The sequence below is a fragment of the Cheilinus undulatus genome, linkage group 12, assembly GCF_018320785.1.
Source record: "Cheilinus undulatus linkage group 12, ASM1832078v1, whole genome shotgun sequence".
NCBI lineage: Eukaryota > Metazoa > Chordata > Actinopteri > Labriformes > Labridae > Cheilinus > Cheilinus undulatus.
This window is the reverse complement of record NC_054876.1, coordinates 32272303-32296279: the sequence shown is the minus strand read 5'-3', so window position 1 is coordinate 32296279 and position 23977 is coordinate 32272303. Positions and strand designations below refer to the sequence as shown.

Below are 23977 nucleotides of genomic sequence, written 5' to 3'. Positions count from 1 at the left end.
AACTCTAGTCAATATTTAGTATGAGTTTTCTTCAGCAGTGGCTTTCTCTTTGCCACTGTCCCATAAAGTTTTGACTGGTGAAGAACCCTGGCAGCTGTTGTTGTATACATAGTCTCTCCCATCTCAGCTGCTGAAGCTTGTAACTCCTTCTGAGTAGTCATAGGTGTCTTGGTGGCCTCTCTCACTAGTCTTTTTCTTGCACATTCTTTCAGTTTGTGAGGACGGCCTGATCAGGGCAGATTTACACATGTGCCATATTGCTTCAATTTCTTGATGATGGATTTGACTGAAATCTGGGGAATGTTCAGTAAGATTTTTTTTTGTATCCATCCCCTACTTAAACTTTTCAATAACCGTTTCTCTGAGTTGCTTGGAGTGTTCTTTTGTCTTCATGGTGTAATGGTAGCCAGGGATACTGATTGACTAGTGGCTGGACCTTCCAGACACAAGTGTCCTCATACTACAGTCACTAGAGACACACTCAGTTGATCTCTATCTCACTTACCGTGAGACTACTAGCACCAGTTGGCTGGACCTCTTTAGAATTAGGTCAGTCACTTTTCCAGGGAGGCGAATTTTCATGCAGTCATATATCTTACATTATATATTTTTATTTATTTGAATTCACTTTGTAGAAAATCTGTTTTCACTTTGACATTAAAGAGTTGTTTTACCATTGACCATGACTGATTTATAAAATTAATAAAGGGGTAAAACATCAAAAGGAGTAAATACTTTAATAGGTACTGCCATTGACATTAAAGGTACAATATTATGAAATATTATGATGTATTTTTACTGAGTTTGTCCCACTAAATGCCTATTTATAGGCACTATATTCCCTCTCCAACAATCAGAGGGGTTTGAGTCAATTTGTGGCTTGTCGCAACAGTTTATTGATCCAAATAATCCTCAAGTGTGTGGTGTCATAATAAATATTTTGCTGCTCCTGACTGAGTTGATGCCTATCTGACCTCTCATTTTCAAACATGTTGGATATTCACAATTCCAGGTCAACTGTCTCTGACAGAACACCAGCACTGACTAACGCACTGGGTAGTGTCACCAACTGGATGTTAAATATTTTTAAAAGCGCTCAGACATAAACATAACTGTACTGTCTTCTCAGCCAGGATTTCATCAAAAATCTTTTCAGCCAGACAGTCAGTCGACATCAATTGGCATCTCAGACGATTCAGATGCCATCTCTGGCTATTTCATATCACTCAAGGTCCCTGGATACATAATATATTTATAGAGGAAGTTCTAAAAGACAGAATTACTGTGTTTTCCTGAAGGAAGGCAGACAAATCCTGCTGTAATCAACACTTTTAAGTGGTACTCCACATTTAATTTGCTAAATACAAAGATTTAGGGTGAGGTCACCCATCAAGGACAGTTTTTTTTTTTGGTCTCAGGCCCTAAAGTATAAAGTAATTTATCCTCTGGTGCTCTATAATTTAAAAGTCAAATTTTCAAATTTTTCAATTTTGCTTTTAAATCGTCTTTATTTAAATGTCTAGGTGGGCAGATCTTCCAGTTTAAAAGGTACTGCTGAGGACGCACTACTGGCCCGAACAGCCGCTCAGGCTGGAGGAAGCGGCAGTCTCCTGCGCTCTGGCCGGGGTCTGCGTCTGGGCCTGGGAGCCGTCAACAGGACGACCACAGGATCAGCCAAGGGCAGAGGGCCTGCTCAAGGTCAGAAGTCAACCCTTGTCGTCAGCCAGCCCATTCAACCTGTCATCCCGGCACCGAGTCAGAAAAGCCAAGATAACACAGGTATGAAAACATCTTCCTCACATTATGTTCGTGAGCAGGTTTATATTCCCTCACATGAAAACAGGAGATACAGATGGAACCTTTTGAAGTACAGTACGTGTCAGATTTTATTTCAGCAACCCAAAAACTCGACACACTAGAGAGCTACCTTTCTGTCTTCTCCTGCGCTGTGATGGGACTGTTTCTCCCTCAAATTGGCATGAGATGAAGGCAGCTCATTAAAATGAATATCCTGAGATCTACACCCTGATTGGAGGGTTTTAAGAAAAACTCTGAAGGGACTTTTTCTGTGCCAGAAGGCTGCCATCCACAAAACAAAATAAATAAATAAAAGCTTGCTCATACTTTCTCCCCACGTACAGCAAATTTATTATTCAGATGATTCAGATACCATCTCTGACTGCCAGAGTCAGATTTACATTACAGCACAGAAATATTGAAGGATGAAATTTGCTCATCAGCCGGCACACAGCTGGAAGGCCATGAAATTTATCACATCTATGCATATTTGATCTGCCCTCTCACTTTTAACCCAAAACTGCACGTACAGAGGCGATCAGCATACTGTTCTGATGTGCCGGGCTTCCTCAACGCAATCCCTATTAATACATATGTATGTTGTCTCTGTGCTGCATGGGCCTCCAGGGTATTACAGGCTTTGAAGTGCAAAGCAATTAACGTTTACGTTATGTCAGTATCTTTCTACTGGTATCATCCCTGCTGCATGCTGTCCTTCACAAACATAAGTTAAATTCAGACTCAACTACATATGTAGCATTACTCAGCACTGTGTGTGTCACTGTGTGTATATAAGCCTTGTAATTAAGCTAAATTTGTCCTTTTTGTTGTTGTTGTTTTTATCCCTCTCCTGTGGAAATCAGAGCTTAGTGATGTGCCAATATCCTCTTTATTTTCCCCTCTTTTTTTATCATTGTTAATTGTAAAAAGCTCTCACATATCACTGTAATTATACTGTGCAGCTATTGTAGAACAGTCAAAGAACTCTTAACTGCTCGCATAATTACTGTGTAGGTTTGAATCTCTGCGTTATCATGATAATGAGGTTCAAACACCTACAGAACAGGACGTTTGTGTTGAACTACAGTAACTTCTGCATATTGAAGCCCTCATCCCGCCTTCTTTGGAGCATTAGACCCCCACCTGCTTTGCTTGAGGGGTTCTGCAGAGATTGCAATGCACTCGAGGATCACATTTAATAACCTGCAATTTAACGCTTTATGGAGGAAATCCATGCAGGTTGTTGCTTCTTACCTTGGGCTGTGATTAATTAAAATCAGTTGGTCATTACAGTGCCTGTCTAAACCGCCTGTCCCATTGACTTTTGTGATAATTAATTTCAAGCCAGAATGCTTGTTCTTTGGATGAAAGCCTATGGATTTATTTGTTGCTTTTATTTTGCATGTGTTGTTTAGAATATTGTGTTTTAAACCCAGGGGCAGAGTAAACTTCTTTATGCTAATATTTTCAATAGCTGAGGGGAGGCAAAGTGCAGGCCCTGGAGAAATACATCTTTTAACGTTTTATGATGCATTTTCAAGTTCACATTTTTAGATAGTTGCCGTTGGGCCATAACATTTTATCTTTAAAAATCACTACTTTTCAGGAAGTCAAAGAAACCCTGAAAACATTGCATTGTCATAGTCTGCATTATCCATGTCAACACAGGCAGTTACCAGTATGTGCAAATAAGTTATTAATATTTTGCCAAAATCAAGCTAAAACAGAGTTACAAGGTTTTGGAAATTTGGTGACATTTATCATAAAAGACAAGTCTAGTCTTGTCAGTATGTGCATCAGATCACATTATATCAGCTTAGCATCACAGTGAGGTGTCCTGGTTAAAACAAATAAATTATTTACTGAATGACTGAGATATTAGATGCCAGTAGAACTTATTAGTAAGGAAACAGGTGTGACTTCTGCACATAATGTATTTCATGCCTGTCCTTTTGAGTACAAGGATCACACTGGGGTGGTGAGGTGTCAAACAGAAGCACCAAAATCTGTCTTGTAATTTGGTACAGTAGGTATCAGATATGATAGTACCGGTACTATGTAGGGGTACTAGGACACTTATCCCTAGTCAGGGTGGAAGTGACATAGTTACAGGTGCAATTTATTTCCTGTTTGGGAAGCTGTTATGCAAATGGTGGCTTGCTTTGGCTGCATTAGCTTTAGCTACATAGCTAAAGCAGGCTGCATGGTTGACATTTCTATGTCAGCTAAAACAGCTACATTAGCTACATTAGCTTTAGCAGATGTAGCAAACACAGCTTCTTTAGCTTTAGCTAGAGTAGCTGCATTAGTGTGTTCTCACAGAGGAAAAGCTTTTCTCTGTAAGCAGACTGTTTAGCCGGCTATACTAAACATTTTGTAATAGATTATGAGGCCAGGTGTTTAACTTTTGGTGCTCTAATCCTTACCCTAACCTTTACCGGTAGTTTAATCCAAGTTGTCTTTGAAATTTGAAATTTATTCACTGGAAAGCCCCTTGAGATGCAGCATCTCGTTGAAAGTTTATGCATGTGTTTTCGTCCTGACAGTGCTGGTGTCTGACAGCAGTGGTCGGCAGAGCAGGCGTCTGAGAGAGGCAGTCTGAAGGGCAGCAAGACTGTCTTGGGAAATATTTAGCTCTATAATCAGAGCATGTAATACAGTGCTCTTGTCAGACCAAAACCTTGCATCTCCAAAATCACCACTTTTCAGGGAATGAAAAAAATACTTTCCAAATAATTTAACACTGGCTGGTCATAGTCAGCATCTTTTTGACACCTTTTATAGCTTTAAAATGTGTTAAAATACACTGACAGTTGTAAAGTGGGACCAGTTGCACTGATTTATGAAAAAAAAAAAAAAAAAATCAAGAAGAACGGAGATACAAGGTTTTGGCTCACGAGTACTCACATCCACTCCTGACTGTAACCCCCTTAAAGCTGTAGCCTTAATAGTCTAAGTAGCCTTTTTCATTTTTAGTTTGCTTTATTGGCATGAACAAATCAGTTACTGCCAGAGCCATGTAAAAAAAAAAAAAAAAAAGCATTAAATATTTACACATAATACACACAAATAATCAATGTATAATGAAAAATAAATCTGATTAATTAGATAAAACAATAAGACTATGTGCAATCTTTCTTTGTATGTTTTTAGCGTTATACTTGGTGATAACATTATTTGTCAATGAAAATAAATAAAATTCAGTGTTTGTTGGGAAGAGACTGATTGGTTGTCCCTCAGGCTATGGCCAGATCGGATGTATCTAGCAGCGTCTACACAGAAGATTCTGTGTTCTCCTAACATGTATGGCATATATTTCTTTAGCATTACTTTCTATGAAGCAGGGACTGATCTAGCAGGCGAAGACCCATTTTGTCATAAGCTAAATAGCTACACCATAAATGCAAATGCTTCCATCTAAAACGGAATGAAAGAAGCAGATAAAAATAAAATAAAACAGTACAGCGTACTTTGATAGGAGTTTACAACCAGTAGAAGCTAGTTTGCCATCATTTGAAAGTGTTATTTTCCCCAGGCAAAGTCCAACATTATCTCTTCAGTTTGTTTTCTTTTAATTCCACAGTAAACTTGGGGTGGAGCTACAGATCTTACTGACAAGTTTGAGAACCAATGGAGTTACAGGATTTAGGCACAGACATTATTTTTACACTTTTTGTTGGTTTGGAGTTTTTAAAACCCCCTAATCGTCAGCAGTGATTTATGAAAAAAATTTAAACCAGGAAAAATTGAGATTCAAGGTCATGGCCTAATGGTGATGATATCAGGGCTCTTTTCAGACTTGCTTTCATACATTTACAATGGATTTCACATTCCAGGTGCCATAGGGAAGTGATGAATGCAAGGGAAACAGAAGAAAAGGCTAAAAGAACAGAAAGAGTGAACAAGAAAAAGAGAAGGACAGTCAAAGTCATGTGAATAATTCCATGTTCTGTTTATTCTTTCTGTGTTATCATCTAATGGGAGCAGAGGTCCATGATATCCTGGCTAAAGTGGATGTTTTTCAGGCTCACTTCTCTTCCCTTTCTCTCTGACGGGCTAAATGGAAATAGGTTGGAAGTGCAGGATGGAAATGAGGACATTTATCTTTAATGATCTTGAGTTCTTCTGACCTTCTCACTCGAGAGAGCTGAGCTCCAATCAAATAAACAGACTACATGGCACACAGGCCGATATTGAGGAAAGAGGTGTGAACAGCGGTGTTGTAGCTGGAGGGGAGTAACACAGGAGTCTTTTGTTTCTCTGTTCTCCTTCTCAGAGTTTTGTTCTTACGTGCTGGTGCAGTGCTTACCCTGTAGCATGCACCGAAACACAGCTGTGCTAAATAGAGTGAAAAGGAGGGTTGCCTATCTTATCTCTGCAGCCAGCAGGGGATAATTCTCTCCTTCTGCCCAGGATCTAAACCTTTTAGTGTAGGCAGGGGTAGTCAAGATGGGTCTGGGTCCTGGGGATTTTGCCCAGTGCTCACTGTGTGAGTGTTTGTGCAGCTTTGGATGCTCATGCCTGCACATTTCTTCTGTTTTGCTGTTGGAAACCGAAGATTACCAAGAGGGAGGATTTCTCCCTTTTGCACACTAACAATAGCTGCCACTATGGGGCTATGATTACTTTTTTATCCCCCCTTTTCTCACTTTGATTCCTGGCCTTCTTTCTCTGTTAAGATGTTTCTCTTTTTTAATTCCCTGTTGGTTCTTCTACCTTTCATTTTTACCTGATTTTCTCCTTTAAAGTCCAGAATACTGGATCACAGACCTGAAGCTGCCTATCACTTTAATGCATATGATAACGAGGAATTACTTGTCATATTAGAAACTGAAAAACAAGCCAACAGTGTGTTGCATTGGGAGATTTATAATGTAGTGTACATCCTGAATTATAGGTGTCACATCAGACGTCCTACCAGCGTTGACATCAGAGAAAGTGCTGGCTGCCGGCCCACCCTGAAACAAGGCCAGAGCCGAAGCAGCTGTTCGCAGCTTGTTGTGTGTACTGTTATTATATTTGCTTGCTGTAGCAGTTGGAGTCATAACACCGAAAACTTCCTGGTGCCCACTGAGAGCTTAGTCAACACAGAATGATAAATGATTCATCACATCATGTTGATTTTTCTGCATTTTGTAGCTATGTGAGGGTTAGTGAGTTTACAGTAGTCCCACTAACCCAAACAACTCCTGCAGTGCTGGACATTAAAGAATTAACACAGTCCTTTTATTTAAAATGTCCTTACAGATGAGGTTTTTACCCATCACGCTCCTGCTCCAGCCACAGCAGCAGCTCAGCCCCCGTCTGCCGCCTCCAGGTCTCTGCTTCCCAAAACAAGCCAATCGGGCCTGCGCCCTCCAGGCTTCAGCTCCAGCCGCCTCCCTGCCGGACGCCTGGCAGCCTTCGGCTTCGTCAGGAGCTCCAGCGTGTCTTCCGTCTCCTCCGCTCACTCGGCCGATAGCACGCAGAGCGACCCCTGCAGGACAGCTCACCGTAAGTTCACACATCACAGATCTGTTGACATGTGTGAGCTTATATTCTCACTTTTCATGTGGTTTCTCCGGAGAGTCTCCCATCTGTCCTCTTATACAGAGCACTTCTATGTGTTTGTTAATCTCACCAACGCTTAATATATCACCACATCACAAGTGCACTATTATCATCATCATCATCATACAGTCTTTATTGCCTCCTTCTATGAATCCCCCTCATGAATAAAGTTTGCATAAACAGAACCCTCCCACATTCATTATGTTACAGTTTGCTCTTTCTTCCTGAGCTCCACCTTGTGCACAATTTATTCTGCACTCTGTAGTCTCATACTCAAGCAAGCTGCAGGTGAAAACTTTTTAACTTTCTAAGCACTTGAATCAAGTTTTAAATTCCTGAGTAAACAGAGGTGATGCAAAGCTGCTAAATTTTAAAGACAGGAAGACTGGATAAGTGTTTGCTGGGACTTCTGAAAAAACAAAACACATCCCTGTTATACAGCGTGTACCAATTTTTTTGTCTTGGATGTATGTAAAACAAACAGAGCACATGATGTTCCCCCCCCAGACTCCTGAGTAATTTAACAGGCTCTAAACTAGGTCTGTGCAGCAGATTCAGTCAACATTAGCAGAAATATAACTGTAAAGCACTGACAGATTTTAATATCCCACTCATGGAGAAGTGAAGGTGGACATAACAGTTTCATTTCAATGCCTTTTGACTGACGGATCTGTTACTTGGCTGAATTTGTGGTAGCTGCATGTGTTTTTAATGTGACCTACATAGAGAACGCTGGTTCTTCTTCTCTCCCAGTTACAGTTGACGTAAGCACCCCCGCTCTCACGCACATCAGGCCCCCTGTTATGTCATCGCTGCTTTCCCTCGTCCCCCCTCTTTTAGACTTGGACTGTATCCATCCCTCTCTCTTCTCTCTCTCCCATTGGTGGAAAATGAATACAAAGTGTGTGGTAATGTAAGGGAGGTACCTTTTTATCTACTGTTGAAAAGAGAAAGAGGACTCCCCCGAGGGTCTCCAGAGCAGACTGTGTTCATTTAGAAAAGTGGCAGAGTGCTGAGAGAGTTTCTCATACCTGTTTCACTGGGCCTACTCTGGTGTTAAAAATAGTTTTTTAATTGCTTTATCCATGTAGATTGCTGATACTTTATCATGTAGATGTTACTCTAATTGCATTGTGGGTATTGTGAACAGAAATGTAATTGGGCAAAAGATCCGAAACATTTACTTCAATGATTGCCAGAAATCTGAAAATTTGCTTAATTCTTTGTCTTTTCTATGGAACTAAGAGTATTTGGGACTTTTTCTATGATGATCATGCCATATGAAGGTGTCTGCTTTAGTTTTTAAAAATAATAACAGGCTTTTTCTCCTTTTTAACTTAAATTCAAACCGAAGGCTATTCAATTGGTGGCCTGCGGGCCAGTGGTTCCAATATGACCACCATTCATGGATCCAGTATACCGAAAAATAACTGTTAGCATGAAAAACATCTACAAAAGTAGCCTATGAATGTGCTATCTTACTTTAACGCTATCTTTGTCAGGAGATGGGCATGCACTATAACGATTGCTACAGAGGTTCACAGATATAGTCATGTTCAAAACATTCAGCCCTAGTAGACCTAGTAGATTTTAAAGATGTTGTCCACATTTTAACAAAAAATTACAACAAATTACCTGCAGCATGACCTGCAAAATAATTGTTTTACTGCCATTAACGTGATTAAAAAGAATATAAGGTAATACTTTATTTGAAGGGACATGCATAAGATTGACATAACACCTGTCATTCACATGAATGAGGCTTTATAAGTGTTGTCGTTAAGTTTCATTCGGTCAGTTGTCACCTGTAATGCCATGAATTAAGAGTATACCCGCTTATACACACACAGTGCACCACTGGACATCCCAAATCAAGTTTTCAGTGTTCACAGTCTGTCTGGTTGCCCTGCAGCTTTCTTCCTTTCCTGGTAAAAGTAAAGTAAAAGTAAGTAAAATCTGGATCAAACCCCTCTCTCTCCTGTTGTTTCCAGTCTTTAATGCTAGGCTAAGACACCATGCTACAGCCTTACCTTACTGTGCAAAGAAAGCAAAGAAATCAAACAATGTCAACTTGGCATTAAAGCTGACATAATGACACCAAATGTCAACACTCATAAAAGTTCATAAAGCCTCCTCCATGTGAATGACAGTGTCACATCATGGTTATGACAGTGTTATGTCAGTCTTGTGCATACCCTTACAGATAAAGTGTTACCAAATATAATGTTCAGAGGCATAACTTTTAAAAAACCAACTGACACAGCAGCTTCCATCCATTTGTCATAGATCTTGGCAAAGAAGAGTCAGTCATTCACAGACTCTGAAACAGAAAGAGAATTCATGCTTGATGTTGTTTATGAAGAGACAGATGAAGCTTAGATTAAAGTTAGTGTGACATCTACTATTAAAAATGTATCCATCTGACTTTTCAAGTATTTGCAGGGTTGAAATACTAGCTGCAGATGTTTTAGAAATGCTATCAGATGAAGTGAAAAAGACTGACATCAAGTCTTTAACAGCCAATGAATCTACGGACAAAACTTGCACAGCACAACTTGGCAAGTGAAACACTGTGCATAACTTAAAGGGATGTTAGGGCCAAAAATTAAGGCTGAAGTAAGTCATGTAATAGTGAGTAAGCTTGCCTGAGGGCACCATCAGGAGGGAAGGAGGACAAAACCCCAGTAGTGCTCCGGATGTCCTTGCATATTACCAGGGGCATGAAAAAACTCTGTTGAAAAAATAACAAAGTGCTCATCTTTAGGGTGGAGTTAGGGATTGAATGTAGTGAGTAAGCACTGCTAAGCATACTGTCCAGGCAGGTAGTAGCGTTGCAATGAGCCCCATGGCCGTGCTGTAGATATCCCAAAGCCACAGAAACCGCTGGCAGTCTGTGGGCATAACACCAGGGGGGAAAAGGCCCAGACAAAAGAATGCTTTACCTTGGCTGGTGAGTGATGCTCGCGTGTGGACTTGTGTCGAGCTTGACTCTGGCCACCCATGCCATTTATGTCTGATTGTGACCCTATCATTTGACTGCCACAGCAGTAATCAAGACTCATCAGACCAGGCTGAGTGTCCTGTTCTTTGCTGAGTGAGGATGGTCTTCTGCTGCAGTATCCCATCTGCTTCAAAGTTTAACCCATTCAACCTGCTGCTCACTCGATGTTTTCTCTTTTTAAGACCTTTCTCGGAGGTGGTTGTGTTTAAAAATCCCATCAGCTCAGCAGTTGCTGAAATCCTCAGACCAGCACCAAAAAACATTCAAACATTCCAAGTCACTTAAATCACTTTTTCTCCCCATTTAAAGCTCATTTGGAACCTCAGCAGATCATCTTGTCTGTGTCTATATGCCTGAATGCATCAGTTGCTGCCATGTTACTGGCTTATTAGATTTTTGTTTGAATAACCAGCTGAGCTGGTGTACCTAATATAGTGATCAGGGAATGTAGCATATATATATATATATATATGTGCGTGTGTGTGTGTGTGTGTGTGTGTGTGTATGTATATTTAGTAAAAAGCACTGTCTTAAACTCTTGCTTGTTGGCTTATTGTTTATTGAAGCAGATGCCAATATTAATGTGCCGTTTTATTGCTGTCTATAAACTTTAAACCTCCGTAGGGATTCTGAGTGCTTGAAAAAAGTTACCCCTGTAAACACACACTCTGACACACTCCCACAGCACAGAAACACCTGCCAGCAGAAGTCTTTAAAGTAGTGCCTGCAGCACAATGTTTCTGTTCCTGCTGCTCCTCAGCTGCACGGTGAGACCAAAATGGAAGCAGGGATGACAGACATGTGAGGCTAAAGATTAAAAGCCTTTGATGTTCATTTCACCAAGTGTGTGTGTATATAGGTGTGTGTTTGAAAGAGAGAGAGAGGCAGGCGGGCAGAGCAGGAACATCTCATTTTTGACTCGCTGTGGTGCTTGTGACCTTTGGCTTTGAGGCATTTGAACCCACCACTCTATTTGAACCTTCCAGACTAAAGTGGGCTTAACAGACGATCCCGTTCTGTCTCTCGCAGTATGGGGGAGCAGTGGTCCAGCTTTGTCTGATGTTGTTTTGTCTAACCTTTCTCTGCACTTTTTAGAGGTATAAAAGTTTTCTTCCAAGCTTTAAAACTTTCTTCGTGTGTGTTTGTCTTTTCTTGACCTGAGTCAAGCTGTCTTACTCTTGTCTTTGTAGATCTTGCATGAAGAAAAAAAAACGCTGTTTGATAGGGACAAATACTCAAACTTAGTCACAGCCTCAAACCCAATCTAGATGCTATTAAATTCTGGGTTGTTTTTTGTCCTCGGGGCATTTAAGATGAGCTTTAAAATTAGGTGTGACATTGTGTTTTCAAGTGAAGCTGCTATCCTTGATTTGAATTCCAGATAGGATCAATTTGATCCAAAAAATAATTGCATTTTGAAATCCGTAGACAGCCTGAGGCTGAATAGGGAACATTGGGAATGTTTATAAGTGACTTAATAAACCAATTTGTAATTGAGTAGTGTGATTAGCAACAAGCAACACAAGTTCAATACAGTGCATAAAAAAGTGTTCACCCACTTACATGCATTACCATTTTTTGATTTTATAAATCAATCACTGTCAATATAATTTGGCTGAAAAATGTACAAAAAAAACCTCTTCAGTGTCAAAGTGAAAACAGATTTGCACTTAGTGATGTCAATTAAATAAACATGGAATGTAAAATAGTGACTGCATAAATATTCACCCCCATTAATTTAATCGGGGTCCAGCCTACTGGTGCAAGTAGTGCTGAAATAGAGATCACCTGAATGCAGTGAATATGTATCAAGTGATTGTTGTATAAAGACATCTGTGTCTGGAAGGTCCAGTCACTGGTTGATCAGTATTCATGGCTATCAGTACACCATGAAGGCAAAGGAACACTCAATCAAGCAACAAGCAAAACGACAACAAGCAAATCAGAGAAAATGTTATTGAAAAGTATGTCAGTGGATGGATACAAAAAATCCCAAGGCACTGAACTTCCACCTGAGTTCAGCTAAATTCATCATCAAGAAATAGAAGGAATATGACACATGGTTGGATCTCTTCTAAAACGAGAGGGTTAATCTCAAGGGGCTATCCAGAAATAACTTTATTTAAGCAATATTGAATGACTCACAGAGTGACCATGCAAGAAGGAGACTATTGAGTGAGACCACCAGGACACCTTCAGCAGAGACCAACATGGTGCTTTTTGGCCATCAGACAAGACACTATGTTTGGAGGACACCAAACACTGCACAACACCATAAACACACCATCCCCACCATGAAGCACGGCAATGGCAGCATCACGCTGTGGGGATGCTTCTCGTAGAAGGCTTTAAAGGTTGTAAGGTGGGTATAATGAATGTGGTAAAATACAGAAAAATCCTGGAGGACAATCTTAGTCAGTCTACAAGAGAACAACAGCTTGGGAGAAGATTTATTTTCCAGCAAGACAACGTCCCAAAGCATACAGCGACAGCTGCTCAGAAATGGTTGAAAAACAACAAGGTGAATGTTCTTGAGTGGCCAAGTTAAAGCACAGACCTCAAATCCAATAGAGAATTTGTGGCTGGACTTGTAAAGGGCTGTTCACACCTGATCCACCTACAACCTGACAGAGCTTTAGCAGTTTTGCAAAGAATGGAGTAAAATTGCAGTGTCCAGATGTGCAAGCCTTGTTGAGACCTATCCGCACAGATTCAGTGCTGTGATTACAGCCAAAGGGGCCTCTACTAAATACTGACTTGAAGGGGGATGAGTATTTATACAGTTACTCATTTTACATGACATATTTTTATTTGACTGACATTACTTTGTAGAAATCTTTAACCCTTTGACAAGAAAGAGGGTTTTTAATGTATTTTTTTTTTCCAAAAGGTAAATTATTTTGACCATGATTAATTCATAAGATCAATAAAGGGTAAAACATCTAAGTGGTTGAATACTTTTCATAGGCACTTTAGCCATAATAAGAAGATTGATGAAACAGTCTGCATTTTCCAGGCTGTGTGTCTTTTTTGTCCATATTTATTTGAACATCTATGCACACCTGATGGATGTACTTATGGTACTTATTTAGGATACCTGATTTACTTCTACTGCTCAGTGATCTTTGCCCCATCTCACCCCACTCAAGCACAGATAAGACGAGGCAGTTTGAGGGATGAGTCCTGACACATCTTCCAATCAAAGATAAATTGGGGGGGTCTGGAAGTCCTGAAACAGAGAGACGGCTCAGTTACTTGCTTTCTTCACTGATCAGCAAGTAAAGCAGACTCTATGCAGGCTGTGGGTGATACGGATAGGATCGGTGGAATCATTAAGGAGCAGAGCGATGGGGAGGAAAGGATTGCAGTGCTTGAGTAAAGTGGGTTAGTGGAAGTATCCCAGGAGTTTCTACTCCCCACTGTCATAGCTCACTAACCTGCTCTGATCAATGGCTGATGTGCAGATGTGTGCGTACGCAGTTGTGTGTCTGTGTAAAGGAGAAATGAGAGGCAGAGCAAAGGAATACTCTGGGGTTTATGCAATTATAAAGAGGCATTGGTTCATGATCACAATGTTACAGGGTTAGCTCACTGAAATTACATGCATAAAAATGTATTTTTTCAAAGTCATGTTTTTTTAACCATTTTTTAAAATATCAGTATCTTATATTCCTGCCTGCACTCTAATAACACCATTATAAATTGAATCCTGCTTGTGTTGCACTGGAAAAAAAATCTTTAAAAAATTTAACAGCACATTCTCCTCCCAGAAACAGTGTCCCATTTACCCAGGATAATCTACTGAACACACAGTCATACCAGTGCTTTTCAGAGGGACTATTTCTCAGATATGAACACAGCTCTAATAAAAACTGATGACTTTTTGCTCTGTTAACAACACCGTTTGGGATTGAGGTAGATATTTGAGAAATGCTTTTATAATAAGGTTGCCACAATAGCAGAGTTTTGACCTTTGATATAATACTAGTAAAAAAACACAACATCAATCCATTTTGATTCACGCAACAACCAAAACTGACCTCCTGGCCACCCCAAAACTGCTTGATTTTGTTGATCTAATCTTTAACGTGTATGCCAGACCCACAAATGGTTTGGACCAATCAGTGTCATTTGAGGAGTTTCTACTATCCGCTTTGAGGTTTAGCCAAGGGTGGAGTTTAGCCGATAGCAATGGCTGCCACCAGTGTAGCAGTTAGCTCGGATGTAGCGTCAGTTAAATTGAGCCTAGATCACTTTTTTTTTTTTTTTAACTATAATAACAGAAAAAGCTACACTTAAAGCTTCCCTTGACGGATAAGATGTTTTTGCACATCTCCTGATAGGTTTTGACATGATTTTTTTGCCATGAACAAGCACCACTTTTCATAAACTACAGCAGCACTAGCCTGTACAGCTCAGGTTAGCACTAGAGCTGTACATGTCTACTTACTTATTTGCCTTGTCTCTCTGATTGTCCTGTCATAATGTGAGGTTGTTTGTCCAATCATCTTCTGAGAATTTTTTTTAAAAACTCCTGCCCTTCCAAAATGCTTCGTATGGGATGTTTCCCAGACGAATGTGTAATATATCCATGCAATCGATATGTGAAACTGTCACGGAATCTCAAAATGTATGGTGCGTTTACACTAAATATAAGCTTCCTTCTCAAAAAAACCTATATTCTGCCAAAAGCTAGGGGGCAGTGTCTTCAAAAAGTAGCGTGTTTTGACATCCTGCACAATCATGTGGTGCTTACTTTGTTAATAGAGTGATGCAGTCGTGAAGTAATTTTATAGGCAAACCCGGAAGTTAGCGTTGCATGGGTTCCCTCGGCGTCGAGCCTATGGGATTTTTCAATGGGTTTTTGGATTATTGCTGAAAATAAGCTCTGTGTCCAAAAGTTTATAAAAGTTCCAAAAGTTTATGAAACTTACACGTTTTGTTCATAAAGATAATCTTCACAAATTGATAATATATGCATCATATCTGGTTCGTTAATCTAACTGGCGAAAGTAAAAAGCTAACGTCATGCTATATTGAACTACAACACGGTCGACTGAATTTACGTTATCACACACGGATACAACTTAACGGCTCAGTTGCCGCGCTTTGGATGATGAAGTATGTAGTCCTTGTTAGCTATCTTTTAGCAACCGCCTTTATTAAGACATGAAAAGATACACAGTTCAAAGGTGGGGTAGATGTATTTTATGTCGTAGGATAAAACGTTAAACTCTCCTGAACTTGTGTTCACCACAGACCTTAATTTAGGCATTTAACCGAAAATGCATTCAAAATTCCCATAGACTTTCAGACGAGGGAACCGGAAGTTCTAAAATGCTAACTTACTTCCGCGTTTTAGGACTCATTCCTGCACCACTCTATTGACCACCTCTTTTTTTCTAAACCCATCTTTGATGGGGGCTTGCTGTGACTGCATTTTCTTTCTTTACTTGCTTACTTCATGGTTCCATTTAACATAAAGTTAACAGTTAATATTTTCTTATAGAGTACGTGTATCCTAGGATCTATCATTTTTAACAGCCCTAGTTTATACCAAACAAAGTAAACATGATTATCTTTTTTGCTGTACCATCTTTTTGAATCTGTTATTTCACTGTGACTGAAAGCCAATAGCCTTTAAGATATCCTGTAGACATTTTTCAGGGGTGCAGATCAAAGATCCTGAGATCAAAAATAGCAGCACTGCATTGCTTGAACACCCTTCAGTAAAATAAGCAAGGTGACATTGAGCTGCTATGACATGGCCTTGATTGATTCTGGTTGCCTGTTTGCATATCAGTAAGCATGCTCTTATGTGTGTTTGCACATGCACCTTTGGGTCTTTGGGTTGCTCTGTATGACATTGATTAGCCATTAACCCAATCCTCTTTTAGCCCGATCGCTTACATCCCCAAAGGTTTTTTCAGTTATCTGTGCATAAGAGAGAGAGAGAGAGAGAGAGCATGTGTGTATGTAAGAAACCAAGGGGGCTGCTTTGTTAATTCATCTGTGATTGGCAGGCTCCATTACATAGCCGAAGAAGAATTCAGCCGATGGGTGATGAAGCCAGTGCCTTTGAGCCACGCCGACTTCATGATTGGAACTCAATCTCCTAAACAAACTCTGTCATTGGACTATTATCGCCTCAATCCATCGAGTGATAATGAAATAAAGGTGAAAATCAAATATTAGAATGAGAAAACTGAGATGTGGTTGGGTGATGGAGAGAAGCAGTGATAAAAAGCAAATTGAATGAGTGGAAATGAGCAGTGGGAGAGAGGAAGGGAGGATGTAAAAGAAAAAAAAGAGCGGAAAGAAAGGAGCGATAAGGGATTGGCGCAGGGAGGAGAGAGTGGATGCCATACCCCAGATGCCATGGCTCAGATCTGGTCTGTGACTCATGCTAGCTCACTGTGAACAGATGGTTTCTACGGTGCATGTGCGCACGCAGATATACACACACGTATATATGCACTCAAGCTCACGCACGCTTGCGGAGCAGCAAATTAGATGGGCCAATTAGATATGGCTGCCATTCTGCAGCTGAGAAGAGAAAAACTAACATGGCAGAGGCTTACAGACGCTGCAGAGCTGTGACAGTGAGGATGGGCTCAATGGACCCTTTCATTTACTGATAAACTCCACATGTTTTTTATGCAGCTCACTGTTTATCACTGTTTATGAGTGTAACTGATGGTCCAGGCTGACAAAAGCAGTAGATATGTCAAATCATCAGCCTCAAAATCAGATAGAATTACTCGTCTATAATGCAGAGGTTAAAGAGAGTGGTTATCATAGGTGCTAAGATGTCTTTGTTGGTGTCAGTAAAAGTAAATTACCAAGAATTATAACTGGCTCAGTAATCTTAACCTGTCAATCTGCATTATACTGTAAAAAAAGCCTGAATAATTAAAATTTTCTGAAATTATTTGCATGACAGAGTGCCTGTCAGTCATCTCTCTCCTACTGAGCGCTCTCGTCTCTGTCTACACTGGAAATAATTTTCTTTTGTTCCACAGCATGTATCTCCATAGCCTCTACCTTTTACTCCTATTCTAGTATGTATTCTTATTTACTTTTCCATATTATGGTTTACAGCCTAATTTATTTTCAATTTAGGTTTGGTTAATTGCTGCTGTCTCCATCTAAACACTTCTGTGCATTTGCTTCTGTGCTGGTTGAGAGGAATGTATCATTGCATTGCAAGTCAATCCAAAAGGTTTATTTCATATTTTACCACCTTTTTCTTTAAATGCAGTTTTACGACCCAAGTAGGGAGAAAAGTTGTGAAAAAATTTAAACTGCCAGTCTGGTTGGCATTGCTTTGTTTCCCTGGAGGCTAATTTTCAGTCATGTAGAAATGAATGCATGGTGAACAAAAGGTGATGCTGACACCTTGCAATCATGACAGTGCATATCTGTGCAAGTGGGGGAGAGACAATTGGAAAATGGTGTCACAGGCCAGACTTGAACCAGGACATTGGGCGTGCCTTAAACCACTAGGCCATCTGCACCCCAGTAGACCTCTTTTAGCATTTTGTACTTTTATATTAGTGGCACTGGTATTAAAAGTGCACCTCATAACTGTATTTAACTGGTTTTCATTAGCTCAGTTGACTGCAGCTGTAAAAGACCAAAAGCATTTAAAGCATTTGAAATTATTATTATCATTATTTAATCTCTGAGCATTTACTGACTGGTGTGTCTTTTTATTGCTCAGTGTGATGCCAGCAGCTTTTGTGATCAACGGTAACCTTCAAACACTTGTGAGGATCATGACTAAGTGAAAATGTGTTTTTTAAAGGCAGGTGCAGACTATGCTGGAAGTAGACAAAGGCAAAGCACGATTACAAGGTTTTCAGATCAGTATATTCAGTTTAAACTGTGTCCATAAAATAAATGTGAAGCACAGCTGAGTTTCCATACAGCCTACTGTATGTTTGACTTGATCTCAATGAGCTGTACAAGGACATATCAGCAGCAGCAATGTTTCTGTCTGTTAATGGGGTTTGAACCCTGACCGTCTGGTTCAAAGATGGTCGGCATCATCCTTAAGTCCCTCCGCGTCCATCCTATTCAATCCCAGAAGTTCTGCTAATTGTTCGTTTCTCATTCATTCCTGATCTGGCTTAATCCTTTTGAAACTTTTGTTCTCGCTCTGAGCCTTTCATTGTTACGGATACTTCACTATTGTGCTCAGCAGATTCAGGGCAGCGCCATTTCCAGCCACAGAAAATCTGTTTCTCCAGACATGCATTTGAGACTACACAATGAGTCTTATTGGGTTAAATCTTTGATTTACCCTGATTTCATTCTCATGCTGTTTTTTCAGGTCTCTGATAAACGAAGCTGCTCTTTCACTGACCATTTTACGTGCTTCACACATTAACCTTTATTTTCCTGACATTCTGGTCCTGACAGTGGACAGACAGCCTGTGGATGCTGCTGTCAGCCCCACTGTTATCATCTAATCTATCTCTCAGTCTGCAGCCATGGTGTTGTCTCTGCGGGGTCATTACTGTCTGCTTTATGTATGCAGCTTTAACCTTGACTTCCACACACTGCAGATGCACTCCTGTTTACTTTGCATTTGCAGAGATTTTGTTGCCAGGAAGAGTACACTGGAACTGATTTGCATGTCATTAGATCTCAAACTCTACCCCAAATATCATGGCATTTTGGCATGTGTTTCCAAATTAGCATTTAACTGATCAAAACTGGAAATCTAAAGGTCACAATATCTGGTTTGTCAAGACCTTCTGCAACATTAAAAGCCTGGTTTCATTAGTTTCTGTTGAAGATGGAGTGGAATGCAGTTTTACTAATATTTATGCTTTGCTTTATTTGCATTTATGGTTGCCAGCTTTCTGTTTGTTTGGTTTTGTTTATTAAATATATGATCTTATTTAATGCCAGGTCTCTGTTTGATACAGTTTATCTAAATTGAACAGTTTTGGTTTGATGGTAAATGGACTTTGGTTGCATAGGTTATTTCTACTCCATTGTTTTTTTACACCACAGATTGAACGTCACCATTTGTACCCACTCACTCCACATTTTGCAAAGGCTGTTATGGAGAGAGGGCATCACTTTTAAATAGTCCGGCTGTAATGACTTTGCATTCAAATACATATGGAGTTGGTCAGCCTTTTGCAGCTGTACCAGCATCCACTTTTCTTGGAAGGCTTTCTACAAAATTTTAGAGTGTTTCTGTGGGAATCTGTGCTCATTCATTCTGTAGAGCATTAATGAGGTCAGGCACTGATCTTGGACAAGAAGGACTCTCTCCCAGTCCCCATTCCAGCTCATCCCAAAGGTGTTCACTGGGTCTGAGGTCAGGTCAATCAAGTTCTTCCACACCAAACCAGGTCTTTATAGTCCTTACTTTGTGCACTGGGGCACAGTTGTGTTGGAATAGAAAAGGGCCTTCTCCAAAGTGTTGCCACAAAGTTGGAAGCATAGCACTGTGCAAAATGTCTTGGTATGCTGAAGCCTGGCTATAAGGGGACCTAGCCCAAACCCTGAAAAAACAGCCCATACCATTATACCTCATTAACAAACTTCACAGTCAGGCAGGCAACTTTCTCCTAGCATCTGCCAAACTCAGACTCTGAGTGCCAAACAAAAAGGCTTGATTCATCACTCCACGGAACACTGTTTCCACTGCTCCACAGTCCAATGTTGATGTACTTTTACACCACTCTATCCGCCATTTGGTATTGGATTTGTGATGTGAGGCTTGCATGCAGCCGCTAAGCCACAGAAACCTATTCCATGAAGCTCCTTTCACAGTTTTTGTGCTTCCATTAATGCCAGTGGAAGTTCAGAACTCTTCAGCTATGAGATGAGTCTGTGGTCTTATGTGGTCTTCCGTTTTGTGTCCGAGTTGCTGTTGTTCCTGTATGCTTCCATTTTCTAATGATTGAGTTCTATGTGTGGCTCTATGTATCTGTACTTGTAGATAGGAGAGACAACTACAGACAAAGAGGTGATTTAAATCCCTAATTTAATGGGGAATAAAGGGATAAAGGGGAAATAAATGTAAAAATACTTTACACCAATTTTTGAGTGGCACACCATACAGATAGGTTAGTGTATGCTAATACTGTGAAATGCAAATCATTACAGATCACAGGAGAGATTGTTGCAGTGAACAAAGTGTGCATGTATTGTACTCCAAGCCTGATGGATGAGGAGTGACAGACATTTTAAAACAACTTCAGAATAAATGACAGGAAGCGGCGATTAATAGACAAGACAGACTATGATGAATACAGTCTCCAGGCTTAATTGCACGCACTGTCTCAAATATTGAACGATGCAGAAAGAGGAAGACATCTGTCAGTAAGTGCACGTAGTCCAATTAAACATCATTGTATAAGTACTGGCTTTAACCCACATTTGAATTTACAGAGCCTCCATGAACATGTATAAATAACATAATGAATATGTAAGACTGGTTATAATTATTCCAGTATGTTTTATATATCTGTCACACGTGGCATCATTACACTTAAGCAGAAGCATACACATATAAATAGCAGGACTTTCACAATAAATTCTGTTTTTTTGATTGTATATCATTATATCCATAGTTTGAACTTTAACAGTGCTTGTACCTTTACTTCACAATGTTTCAGAGGAACATTGACTGACTTTTAACCCCATTTAATTTGTCTGACATCTGCAGTTACAGGATAAACTACAACTTTTTTTGCAAATGTGATCTTTACAGGATTAACATGACATCTAATAGTGTCTCTCTTGCAAAGTCCCATTTATGCAATGTATAGTATATTTTTAGTTTCAGCTTTCCTACTCTTTCTTTAGTATATTTTCAAATGCGAGGCTGTGTTTGAGGAGAAGGTTATATTATATCAAATAGGTTTCACTTAAATTAGCTCCACTTCCTCCACTGCTGAAATAAACATAGAAATGCTCATTAAATATCAATAATAAAGTAAGATAGGGAAGATATAACTTCCTCTTCCCTCTGTATCAAACTCACCACCAAGTCATCTACCTCAGATCATATCAGATGCCTCTCTTCTCTCCGTGTATAAGTATGAAGTGTACTATTCAAGGTGTTCACTTATTTCCCAGGGGCTTTGTGTTTTTGAAGAATAAGAGCGATTTCTTTGGCACGTCAGCACTGCAAGCTGTGCACCTGGGTGTGTGCCGCGTGTGCTGTAATCAACCTGGACAGACTACACCAGGATCAATTCCTTTAGGACAGCAGGAGGGTTTCTTTAGCAGAATGTGAATGTGCTGATGGAGCTGATGTGATCAGATCAGTTTATGCTACAGAGAAATGAAACACGTCATCCAATCTGCTGCTCATGCAAGGGACGTTGTAATTTTGCAAAGTAACTTAAGGGTCAGAATCACTGAATAACTCACAATATGACACATTATGGTACAATATGACATGATGCACTACAATATGTAAGGGTGCATGCTTTACAACACCACAGGATATGATAAAATACGGTATGATAAAGTTCGAAATAATATGACGAACAACATGAGACAACATGGCAGAACATGACACATCACATGCAATACAAAAAGATAGGACTGTTTTAATACACTTATGGATCAGGACAGAAACATTTCAAAACTTTACAAAACAAAGGGACACACAAGAGAGAATGTGAGAAGGTGGAGACATGCTCTGTGTGTGGATGGCCTAATAGAAGTGAAAAGAAACAAGAAGAGCAGATTCAGTCGTTGGGGGACAGAGAAGTTTCATGATAAAGCACATCCACCCAAAACTTAACAGAAATATGGTATGGCAGTCTGTTTCATAGAAAGTTGTTCCCATTCTACCTTATTAGTTAAATATTTCAGATGTCATTTACATGGGGAGAGGTTTACTGTCAGGCCTGGGGCACAGACTTACGACTTTAATATCATTAATTGACATTATTAATTTTATTTCATAGAATTATTACTTTAATCTCAAAGCCTAAGATTTGTTATATTAGCAGCGCTTGTGCATTGGTTATTATTATTAGACATCAGTGTAACTTTATGTGGATTAAAGCAGCCTCTTCATCTATGCTCTTTGACAAAGGTGCAACCTGTTTTTTATATTCATATAAAACAACATGGCTTTTTATTAAGAATGAATTTGAATAGAGTACCTGATACGATCTGAATAGATGAATAAAAGAACAAAAGCAGAGAGGAAACCAGGTTTCTGGCTCTACAAGAGGGGTGAGACAGAGAGAAACTCAAGGTTTATTGAAGAAAACCTTTTCCCAATCAGGGTAGCTTCACAGACTCAGTTACCATAGTAACTTACTCAGGGCTAAAAGGGTAACTAGAGTTTTGATCCTCGAATTTTAGTCAGGAGGGACTTAATATGAGTTTTAAAACTATTCATTTTTAAATTCAACAAAAGAGTAAAGTGCAAAGTCTTGGGCGATTAAACTCCATCATGGTGACTTCATGTATTTGAAGGGGTAGTGAAGCAAAGGGCAGGAAAAAGATACTCCCCTATGGAGTCTAGACACTGGTGGTGGTGATGATGAGGGATGCAGGGCCAGATGAGGAGTAGACTTCTGAGAAGCTGGACCAGGAACCAATGAGGTGGCTTGGAGTAGGAGGGGTATGCAGGATGAGAGGAGCAGATGACCTGTGAGAATCTGGACTAGATGCTGATTAATTGAATAAAAGTGGCTGGGGTGGAGGAGGGTTGCAGCATGCATACTGCACTGTGAATGCCCATAATCACCTGATCCCCAGAGCAGGAAAAGAGAAAGAATGGAAGAAGGGAGAAGTTATGTATTATACCACTTAACTCACATTGCAATATGTACTATGATACGGGGTTTACATCATAATTTAGCTGTTTTTTACCCATGATATTAAGCAGTACTGATGATTGGTCCCACCCCTACACTATGGGAAAACTCTAGTATTGCATGATACTTGGCCTGATCTTTTACTTTATCCATGCCCTTTTCAGTCTGTATATGGGACTGAAGGGTCAGCCTCATTCCACTGGCATTACTCTTGATATGAGCTGCAAGCTTCTCCAATAAAAAACGGCCTCCCACTGAGCTGGAAAATCCTGCTGTCTTTTGTTCTAAGCTTTTTCCATCAGCTCACAGTCCCTTTTTAATATCTTATAAATTTTCATCCATCTTCATAATAACCTGAGCTCACCTCTGGCTTCATCTTTTTATTCCCCTTTGCTCTTTTCATATCCTTTTGTTTGCCTCGTCTTCGTCTCATACAGCCGGCGTCTGCCTTGCCTCTTCTATCCTCTTCACACTCTGCTATCCATCATAGCTGGCATTTTGCCAATCAGTGATGCATATCAGCCTGCTCTTACCGTTAATTAAATATATCCCTCTTTCTCTCTCCTTCTCTAAGCCACTGAATCTCCTTTTTATCATTCACAGCATTCCTCAGCTCTGTATCTCTGGCTTTACGCTGTCGTCACTGACTCTTCCTATCCCTTTCTCTCCATGTTCCTCAGAGAATGTATGGACATAGCAGACCTTTGACTAATGAGCAGTCTGCTGTTGATATCAACCACATATTCGATCCATGTCAACAAGACTCAGACAAAGCATTTGAGGTTAATGCTAAAGATTTTCTCCCATTTAAGACAGA

General features: G+C 39.9%; 1 protein-coding gene across 1 annotated transcript in view; it reads left to right on the top strand.

Annotated features, from left to right (window-relative positions):
* Positions 1-23977, top strand: part of mtus2a (microtubule associated tumor suppressor candidate 2a) — a 53087-nt gene that overhangs the window by 6291 nt on the left and 22819 nt on the right. The window contains exons 2-3 of the mRNA XM_041801866.1: positions 1524-1779; positions 7045-7290. Coding sequence (XP_041657800.1) covers positions 1524-1779; positions 7045-7290 — 502 coding nt within the window. The remainder of the gene's footprint in view (positions 1-1523; positions 1780-7044; positions 7291-23977) is intronic.